This window comes from Phallusia mammillata, chromosome 8, assembly GCF_965637545.1.
Source record: "Phallusia mammillata chromosome 8, kaPhaMamm4.hap1.1, whole genome shotgun sequence".
Lineage (NCBI taxonomy): Eukaryota > Metazoa > Chordata > Ascidiacea > Phlebobranchia > Ascidiidae > Phallusia > Phallusia mammillata.
In genome coordinates, this window is record NC_137259.1 from 1,749,503 (window position 1) to 1,759,792 (window position 10,290).

At 41.2% G+C, this 10,290-nt stretch overlaps 3 protein-coding genes across 3 annotated transcripts in view; 1 reads left to right on the forward strand and 2 right to left on the reverse strand.

The window, feature by feature from the left end:
- The first annotated feature begins 580 nt into the window (after positions 1 to 580).
- LOC145204593 (uncharacterized) overlaps positions 581 to 10,290 on the forward strand; it is a 20,461-nt gene continuing 10,751 nt past the window's right edge. The window contains exons 1-3 of the mRNA XM_080077186.1: positions 581 to 728; positions 2,365 to 2,520; positions 2,756 to 2,875. Coding sequence (XP_079933312.1) covers positions 581 to 728; positions 2,365 to 2,520; positions 2,756 to 2,875 — 424 coding nt within the window. The remainder of the gene's footprint in view (positions 729 to 2,364; positions 2,521 to 2,755; positions 2,876 to 10,290) is intronic.
- LOC145205285 (uncharacterized) lies at positions 3,327 to 6,576 on the reverse strand. Its single transcript, XM_080077973.1, has one exon. The coding sequence runs from the start codon at positions 6,259 to 6,261 to the stop codon at positions 3,424 to 3,426; it is 2,838 nt and encodes a 945-aa protein (XP_079934099.1). The 5' UTR covers positions 6,262 to 6,576; the 3' UTR covers positions 3,327 to 3,423.
- LOC145205286 (uncharacterized) lies at positions 6,592 to 7,238 on the reverse strand. Its single transcript, XM_080077974.1, has one exon. The coding sequence runs from the start codon at positions 7,181 to 7,183 to the stop codon at positions 6,689 to 6,691; it is 495 nt and encodes a 164-aa protein (XP_079934100.1). The 5' UTR covers positions 7,184 to 7,238; the 3' UTR covers positions 6,592 to 6,688.

The following is a 10,290-nucleotide window of genomic DNA, read 5'->3' on the forward strand; positions in this document are numbered from 1 at the left end:
ACTTATTCGCTTATGGCAGGGGTTCTTAACTAGGGGTGCAGGCTCTCCCAATGGGTACGAGAAATGTTCCTAAGGGGTGCTGGGGATGCTGAATCAGGATGGTTAGGTCTATTCTATATAAATACAAAAACTCAGGGGTGGGGGTGCAAAAATTGGTTGGTGATTTGAAAGGGGTGCAGTACGGAAAAGAGTTAAGAACCACTGGCTTATAGGTATTGACAGGCGTAGCTTTGTTTTTTAAAATTGTTCGTGATTTCTGCTTCCTTGGTGTATGAAACAACAGGCACTTATCACAGAACTTGATGGCGCGTGCAAATTATGACTCTTCAAATTCGCGGTAACATGTCCAAAGGAAGAGAAACTAATAAATTGCTGAATCACCAGTGGTTTTACCACATGACTCATAGCGTCAATTAAATTCATTGTAAAGTTGTTGCAGATGATTTGAATTTGAATGGTGTGTCACGTAAAAATTTCTAAAATCAACGCCAACAAAACAAAGCGTTTAGTGCCAACAAATGTGCTATCTTTTGTTATTACCGCCAAAAAAATCCTATTCTTTATATTACAGACTTATGCAATGTTCATGGATTTCTACCACTTACCGAATATGCAGCAGCTTTTAGACATAACTGGCATCTTTATATCAGATGGACAGAATGAGGGAATTGGAGACAAGATTGCGAAGGAAATGATTGGACACATGTGTGCTAACGTGTGTGGTCTTGGTGATCATTCACATGATAAATAAAAGTGATTAACATGACAATCTGATGTGCAAAAAATAAAATGTACAGTGTATCACAGTTTAACCAAACATGATGAATAAATTCGTACTTGGATCAGCCCTGAAGCGGCGATGCAGACCAGCGATCACGACATAATCATAGTACGCCAGGCCCATAAAAAGAGTTATAGCGAATCAGTCAGTCTCCCAAGCATTCCGATACGCCAAGACAAGGACTGGAAAAACCCACCGCAGAAAAGATTTTTTTAGCCTGTGCTTTGCCATAACGCCTGGCGCACTAGGATTTAACCAAACAATACACTTTTAACAAAGCAAATCGAATAAGAATAAGTGTGAGGTTTCCAATGTAACTTTAGTGCAATGACAAAACTATTTCTTGTATTATTGGTAAATCTTACACGTGTCACCGTCATGGAGGATTACTAACAATTGATAAGGTCGTATAAAGCCAATGCAATCGGTTTCAATACATAGCTACAATTTAAATAAAGTTGGGTATAGTTTTCATTGTATTATATTTCTGTAACCTTTTGTGTACAGTTTTATGCGTTGGAGAAGGAAACGTCTTTCACTTGGCAAATTAAAAAATGATAATCGGTATACTTACAACATATTGTTTGGGCAAAACAAAAATGGCATACTGTAAGAAGGCTTTGTGTAGAGGACAGCCTGGAAGATATGGGCTTGTTTACTACACCAGGTAACCTCAGTTTGACTTGTTTAATACACGGTACAGCACAGGAAGAGCCATGCGAATGTAGCGGTAAATTAGCGAGAATTGGAATAAATTGTATAGGGTAAAAATACAGGCCAATATGTAAAACACAGCCACTGCCTGCTTAGCTGATTGGAATTTGTCGCGCAATGGAGAACAGATTTGATTGCACACGTTCCGTCATCATACCTTTTTGTTATGCTGTGCCATAAGGAGAGGTTTGACAAATAAACGAGTAGTCGCATTGAAGCTCTGTTAAATAATCCAAATAATGGTGCAACTAATTAGGCAATTACTTGGGGACTAAGTGATTAATCTAGAAAGTAAATGTGCGATCTAAGCATATTTATATTGTGAAGTTTTTGAAGAAAACTAAAGTCCTTGTCAGATCTTCTTAAAACAGATTTTTGTTTGTTAAAGTAAACTTGTAAATGCCCGATTATAAATTATTTGTTTCAACTGAGAACGGATTTGTTTTAGCTCAGCAAAGTAATGAAATAAAATACAAAGGAACAATGATTTGTTGGACAGCGTCGAAACCAAATTGGATGATCTTCTTGCTCTTCTGGAATTGTTTGTTTCATCCGCATGGAATCGATTCTTTAATGGGTGAGAATTTTTTGTAATTTTTAAATGTTTCGAATTAGAATAGTTATAACTATAGGCGGGACTCAAAACCTGTTAATGGATACATTCAATGCACGGTTTTTATCATTTAACAGACAACATTCGGTACAGGATTTTACCACCCCTGATCTAAAAGTGGACGAATTTACCCCTTGAATCCTTCTCAGAAACCAACTTTATGTTGTTGTTTTAAGTCGATTGTTAATGCCCTATTACACTGAATGTATTGTGGATATTTTGATTGTCCCAAATTTTTATACCACTCTTCTTTCAGCGACTTGCGACACGAAGCTGTCCGATTTGAAGCATTCCATCACGAAAGTGATTTGTCCTGCCGGTTGTTGGAGGCAACATTCAGATTTATGTGGAACCGACAACTACGTCAGGGGTCCTCTGTGTCTTGCTGCGATGCACGCTGGACTGATGGACAGTGAGTTCAAGTTTGCAACGATTTTACCTTGACTCTTATGGTAGGACTGCCGTTAGGTCGTAACTAAATGCATAAAAGTAGGCCCAACGCTATATAGGCGATTTTGGCTTTGTTAACACTAGAACATAAGGCTGCGCAATGTGTTTTAAAAGTGTCCTGTCCCATACCTATGCCACATACACAACAGTGGAGACCATGACATAACTTCTGAATTTTTGATTTAAAACTTTTGCAGACGACGGCGGATATTTCAAAGTGTTCAAAAGCGGACCACGTCGCAAATACAAAGGAACACCAAGAAATGGAATTACGAGCAAATCTTGCTCTCCTTCGTCCGTTTCCTATTGCTTTCAAAGTAATATTTTTCTGTGCTATAGATAGTGGCTGATTAGCATTTATCCTGGAAAATCGCATTTAACCGTTTCTCTAAACTCCCACATAACATGCATATCATCTGAATGCGCATCAACTTGCTGCAACAAGATTAACTCTGAAAAGGGCACGGAAACGTTAAACTTAAACTTTAACATTTGTAAGGCTAGTAATATTTAACATTGTTCTTTTTTATAAAAAATATACTCAAAGAGAGCGGCAGACGATCAGCGTCAGTGTAAAGTTTTATTTGAAACAGAAATATTAATTTCGCTTATTAAGGCATCATCAGTTTCTGTATGAAGAAAAGAAACGATAAAAAACACATAAAAGTTAAAACGTTAAAATACTAAAACAACTAACAGCTACGATACCAGACAATGGCAAAACTATGGAGAACAGCTGTAACAAAGGCCGACGCTAACTGCAAATAAAGTGGCAATAGAAACGCCGGTAGCAAACAAAAAACTAGCAGGTGTAAAAATGGCGTGCGTGTTGATAAGGGGTGGCGCGTGCGGGGCGGAAAACAGGTCATTTTGTTCGCGGCAAAATCATAGGTTGTAGGTTAATAGACGCCCTTAGATCGTTTAACCATTTGTCCTCACAAATGTCCAGACGGCTCATAGGCGGCTCTTCGACGAACGTTACCATGAAGCAACTTGAAATGTCCGGCTTGTTTTTTTCGGGATAGGGATGGTTAATTATATAGTGTTTTGCCAGCGCCATCTTGTCGCCCTTAGCGTCGGTCAAATCACCTGTCCGCCACGTTGATCGGTGTGAATTCCATCTAGTACTGAAATGATTTTTTGTTTGTCCCACGTACTGCTCTTTGCATGTTGTACAAGTGGCCACGTATATGCCATAATTTTTGCAAGTCAGCTGTTGCCTTAGGGGGATAGAGTGGTTGGAAGGCGTGGTGATGCAGGAAGCGGAAGCAACCATTGCCTTAAACCCCTTTCTACCACCACACAATGCGCATTTGCCGCATGGTCTGGAATATCCACCAGCCTGTTTATAGCTCAACATCCTCGATGCGCGGTTCTTGGACAATATCGCGCCGAGTGTTTTGGGGCGTTGAAACGTAATGCCAGCTTCGGGTTTTAGCGCTTTTTCTTTTGTTGTCAGTTTAAGGATGCCTGGGAAATTTGTAGCCCAGAAAACTCTGTTATGCTGCTTCTGTGGCGTTGCTTTTGGGCCAAAACGTAGTTTCCAGGTGGAAGCCAGATCGATTACGTCCGAAGTCATTTTTTTCGGAAAGCAGGAAAATAAACATTTTTGCTTCAACCTCACAAGGCTGTGGATGAAATCCGCATCCGTTTCATTTAGGCGACGCATGCGTACCGCTTCCGAAAAAACAATGGATTTGAATACACAAGGAGGATGGTGTGAGAATCCATTCAAAAAACGACGAGAAACAGCCGTAGGTTTAACATAATCTTTTGTTATAAACCCTGTTGCAGTGGTGTCGCACGTTACATGGAGAACGTCGAGAAATTCCAGTTCCTGTCCGGGTGTAGCTGTACATACCTTTCGAAAAGTGAGGGACAAACCGAAACTGGCAAAAGTTTTTTCCAATACCTGCTGTACATTTTCAGCATCATCTGCACTTTTTGAAATCCATATTATATCATCAATAAATCTTTTAAACACCATGGTGTAATTTAGTATGGTGGAAGAGCATTGATGGATGATGTGATGAAGTGCAATATTGGCCACTGATACCGAGTGGTTGTCACCAGTGATTATTCCTGTCTTTTGGGAATATAGGCAGTTGTCAAACTGGGTGACAACGTTTTCAAGACAGTGCATTATCAGCTTGACCAGCAGGCGCCGGCCAGTGGCGCTGTACTTGGAATGTTTTTTCAAGGCATGAGCTAGTGCTACTTTTGTCAGGTTTCGGTCCAGGCTGGGATATAGGGCCTGTACATCAGAAGCCTCGATAATTAAACTATCCGTGTGGCCTTGTGCCTGGTAATCCAATTTCCACTTTTCTATTTCTAACAGGTACTCTTTGCTGTCCTTGCAATATTCGTCAACGATACTTTTGCAAAAGTCTTGACTGACAGGTTTAAGTAGGTACTCTAGTAGTGCTGTAATGCGCGACAGAGACGTATCCCCCGCCGCATGTACCAATCTCACCGGAATATCTGAGCACTTTGCAAGTTGCAGTTGTTGTGGTGCCAGTTTGTGGGTTTTAAACAAAGGGTACGCGTAAGCTGGTTGGATGTTGCTAAAAAACTTGGCTGAAGGTCCTGAAACATGATGATAAGTAGAACCAGTCGCTTTTATACCTACGGTGTGGAACAACATGTCCATGTCTATGACATCGGTCATGTGGAGTTTTTTTACTAATTCTTCGCACTCGAGATAGATATGCTTTTGATAACTGTCAAAGTCCTCAGGTCTTACTGGCAATCTGGAAAACTTCATGAGGTTCTTTCTCATGATATAGCAGAAGTCGGAGTAGTCGACTACGACAATTTTTCCATCTTTGTCCGTCTCACATATGACTATGACGTTATTCGCGACAAGACGTTTAAGCTTCAGCAAGCTTGAGCGATACTCTAGGTTCAAGTTATTTTTAACTCCGTGTAAACGGCGTACAGCAGGACCAAGAGTGCGCATTTTCACCCGTACACTTTCCGTATAAGCAAGAGTTTTTTCGTCAAGAAGACTGGGGTCAGGTCTTGAAAATTTTGGAATTTTTAATTTGGGTGGCAGCATTGGTTTATCTTGTGATGAATCATCTTCAAAAACATTGTTCCATTCTATTCTGCGAATGTGGGACTGTGCATTTAACCATTCTGAGTTTTTTTCTTTCTTGGTCCAGTCAGGTGTAGGTGCAAAGTTTAACCCTTTCAAGAGGAGCAATTTGTCCGTATGTGACAAAATCTCTCCGGATTTATTTAAAATGCAGTCTTCGGCTTGTTGGTTCATAACAGCGGCATTAGCTTTACGTTTACGTCGGATGTAGCGGTTTCTGTCGCTTTTATTCTTCAAACGACGTTTAGTGCAATGTGCGTCACTCCGAAACGCGGACTTAAAACGTTTGCGGAGTTCAGCTTGTTTGAACCATAACCAATTGAATTTGCGCTCATATCTGATTTGGTAGCTGTGGTAGCAAGCGCCGAGGTTGGGCGGCAAAACCTGAGGAAGTGTAAGAGTTTTGTACGGAGCTAGTTGTTCAGTAATTTTCCTCCTCTGTTGAATAAGCAGAAGATCGAAATCTACACCCCTACGTTGGTTTGAGGGGAGTAGGACGTTGTGTTTTATGCATTTTCGCAAGAAAACAGCTTTGGTGATAATCGTTATCCTTTTCTTTGGTCTTATTAGATCCACCTTGTGCAAATCAGGGATTCTAGTTTCCATGTCAGAAGTAAGTGTAATGTCATAACAGACTACAGGAATCAGCCTCTGTAACAGGGTGGTGACCGACAGATCTGTCTTTACTTGTCAAATATAAAAAATATACTCAAAGAGAGCGGCAGACGATCAGCGTCAGTGTAAAGTTTTATTTGAAACAGAAATATTAATTTCGCTTATTAAGGCATCATCAGTTTCTGTATGAAGAAAAGAAACGATAAAAAACACATAAAAGTTAAAACGTTAAAATACTAAAACAACTAACAGCTACGATACCAGACAATGGCAAAACTATGGAGAACAGCTGTAACAAAGGCCGACGCTAACTGCAAATAAAGTGGCAATAGAAACGCCGGTAGCAAACAAAAAACTAGCAGGTGTAAAAATGGCGTGCGTGTTGATAAGGGGTGGCGCGTGCGGGGCGGAAAACAGGTCATTTTGTTCGCGGCAAAATCATAGGTTGTAGGTTAATAGACGCCCTTAGATCGTTTAACCATTTGTCCTCACAAATGTCCAGACGGCTCATAGGCGGCTCTTCGACGAACGTTACCATGAAGCAACTTGAAATGTCCGGCTTGTTTTTTTCGGGATAGGGATGGTTAATTATATAGTGTTTTGCCAGCGCCATCTTGTCGCCCTTAGCGTCGGTCAAATCACCTGTCCGCCACGTTGATCGGTGTGAATTCCATCTAGTACTGAAATGATTTTTTGTTTGTCCCACGTACTGCTCTTTGCATGTTGTACAAGTGGCCACGTATATGCCATAATTTTTGCAAGTCAGCTGTTGCCTTAGGGGGATAGAGTGGTTGGAAGGCGTGGTGATGCAGGAAGCGGAAGCAACCATTGCCTTAAACCCCTTTCTACCACCACACAATGCGCATTTGCCGCATGGTCTGGAATATCCACCAGCCTGTTTATAGCTCAACATCCTCGATGCGCGGTTCTTGGACAATATCGCGCCGAGTGTTTTGGGGCGTTGAAACGTAATGTCAGCTTCGGGTTTTAGCGCTTTTTTTTTTTTTTTTTTTTTTTTTTTTTTGTTGTTGTCAGTTTAAGGATGCCTGGGAAATTTGTAGCCCAGAAAACTCTGTTATGCTGCTTCTGTGGCGTTGCTTTTGGGCCAAAACGTAGTTTCCAGGTGGAAGCCAGATCGATTACGTCCGAAGTCATTTTTTTCGGAAAGCAGGAAAATAAACATTTTTGCTTCAACCTCACAAGGCTGTGGATGAAATCCGCATCCGTTTCATTTAGGCGACGCATGCGTACCGCTTCCGAAAAAACAATGGATTTGAATACACAAGGAGGATGGTGTGAGAATCCATTCAAAAAACGACGAGAAACAGCCGTAGGTTTAACATAATCTTTTGTTATAAACCCTGTTGCAGTGGTGTCGCACGTTACATGGAGAACGTCGAGAAATTCCAGTTCCTGTCCGGGTGTAGCTGTACATACCTTTCGAAAAGTGAGGGACAAACCGAAACTGGCAAAAGTTTTTTCCAATACCTGCTGTACATTTTCAGCATCATCTGCACTTTTTGAAATCCATATTATATCATCAATAAATCTTTTAAACACCATGGTGTAATTTAGTATGGTGGAAGAGCATTGATGGATGATGTGATGAAGTGCAATATTGGCCACTGATACCGAGTGGTTGTCACCAGTGATTATTCCTGTCTTTTGGGAATATAGGCAGTTGTCAAACTGGGTGACAACGTTTTCAAGACAGTGCATTATCAGCTTGACCAGCAGGCGCCGGCCAGTGGCGCTGTACTTGGAATGTTTTTTCAAGGCATGAGCTAGTGCTACTTTTGTCAGGTTTCGGTCCAGGCTGGGATATAGGGCCTGTACATCAGAAGCCTCGATAATTAAACTATCCGTGTGGCCTTGTGCCTGGTAATCCAATTTCCACTTTTCTATTTCTAACAGGTACTCTTTGCTGTCCTTGCAATATTCGTCAACGATACTTTTGCAAAAGTCTTGACTGACAGGTTTAAGTAGGTACTCTAGTAGTGCTGTAATGCGCGACAGAGACGTATCCCCCGCCGCATGTACCAATCTCACCGGAATATCTGAGCACTTTGCAAGTTGCAGTTGTTGTGGTGCCAGTTTGTGGGTTTTAAACAAAGGGTACGCGTAAGCTGGTTGGATGTTGCTAAAAAACTTGGCTGAAGGTCCTGAAACATGATGATAAGTAGAACCAGTCGCTTTTATACCTACGGTGTGGAACAACATGTCCATGTCTATGACATCGGTCATGTGGAGTTTTTTTACTAATTCTTCGCACTCGAGATAGATATGCTTTTGATAACTGTCAAAGTCCTCAGGTCTTACTGGCAATCTGGAAAACTTCATGAGGTTCTTTCTCATGATATAGCAGAAGTCGGAGTAGTCGACTACGACAATTTTTCCATCTTTGTCCGTCTCACATATGACTATGACGTTATTCGCGACAAGACGTTTAAGCTTCAGCAAGCTTGAGCGATACTCTAGGTTCAAGTTATTTTTAACTCCGTGTAAACGGCGTACAGCAGGACCAAGAGTGCGCATTTTCACCCGTACACTTTCCGTATAAGCAAGAGTTTTTTCGTCAAGAAGACTGGGGTCAGGTCTTGAAAATTTTGGAATTTTTTATTTGGGTGGCAGCATTGGTTTATCTTGTGATGAATCATCTTCAAAAACATTGTTCCATTCTATTCTGCGAATGTGGGACTGTGCATTTAACCATTCTGAGTTTTTTTCTTTCTTGGTCCAGTCAGGTGTAGGTGCAAAGTTTAACCCTTTCAAGAGGAGCAATTTGTCCGTATGTGACAAAATCTCTCCGGATTTATTTAAAATGCAGTCTTCGGCTTGTTGGTTCATAACAGCGGCATTAGCTTTACGTTTACGTCGGATGTAGCGGTTTCTGTCGCTTTTATTCTTCAAACGACGTTTAGTGCAATGTGCGTCACTCCGAAACGCGGACTTAAAACGTTTGCGGAGTTCAGCTTGTTTGAACCATAACCAATTGAATTTGCGCTCATATCTGATTTGGTAGCTGTGGTAGCAAGCGCCGAGGTTGGGCGGCAAAACCTGAGGAAGTGTAAGAGTTTTGTACGGAGCTAGTTGTTCAGTAATTTTCCTCCTCTGTTGAATAAGCAGAAGATCGAAATCTACACCCCTACGTTGGTTTGAGGGGAGTAGGACGTTGTGTTTTATGCATTTTCGCAAGAAAACAGCTTTGGTGATAATCGTTATCCTTTTCTTTGGTCTTATTAGATCCACCTTGTGCAAATCAGGGATTCTAGTTTCCATGTCAGAAGTAAGTGTAATGTCATAACAGACTACAGGAATCAGCCTCTGTAACAGGGTGGTGACCGACAGATCTGTCTTTACTTGTCAAATATAAAAAATATACTCAAAGAGAGCGGCAGACGATCAGCGTCAGTGTAAAGTTTTATTTGAAACAGAAATATTAATTTCGCTTATTAAGGCATCATCAGTTTCTGTATGAAGAAAAGAAACGATAAAAAACACATAAAAGTTAAAACGTTAAAATACTAAAACAACTAACAGCTACGATACCAGACAATGGCAAAACTATGGAGAACAGCTGTAACAAAGGCCGACGCTAACTGCAAATAAAGTGGCAATAGAAACGCCGGTAGCAAACAAAAAACTAGCAGGTGTAAAAATGGCGTGCGTGTTGATAAGGGGTGGCGCGTGCGGGGCGGAAAACAGGTCATTTTGTTCGCGGCAAAATCATAGGTTGTAGGTTAATAGACGCCCTTAGATCGTTTAACCATTTGTCCTCACAAATGTCCAGACGGCTCATAGGCGGCTCTTCGACGAACGTTACCATGAAGCAACTTGAAATGTCCGGCTTGTTTTTTTCGGGATAGGGATGGTTAATTATATAGTGTTTTGCCAGCGCCATCTTGTCGCCCTTAGCGTCGGTCAAATCACCTGTCCGCCACGTTGATCGGTGTGAATTCCATCTAGTACTGAAATGATTTTTTGTTTGTCCCACGTACTGCTCTTTGCATGTTGTACAAG

What these genes read in the sequence shown, in the direction of transcription:
- LOC145205285 (XM_080077973.1), bottom strand. Translation starts at nt 6,261, where the DNA reads ATGGAAACTAGAATCCCTGATTTGCACAAGGTGGATCTAATAAGACCA.
- LOC145205286 (XM_080077974.1), bottom strand. Translation starts at nt 7,183, where the DNA reads ATGTTGAGCTATAAACAGGCTGGTGGATATTCCAGACCATGCGGCAAA.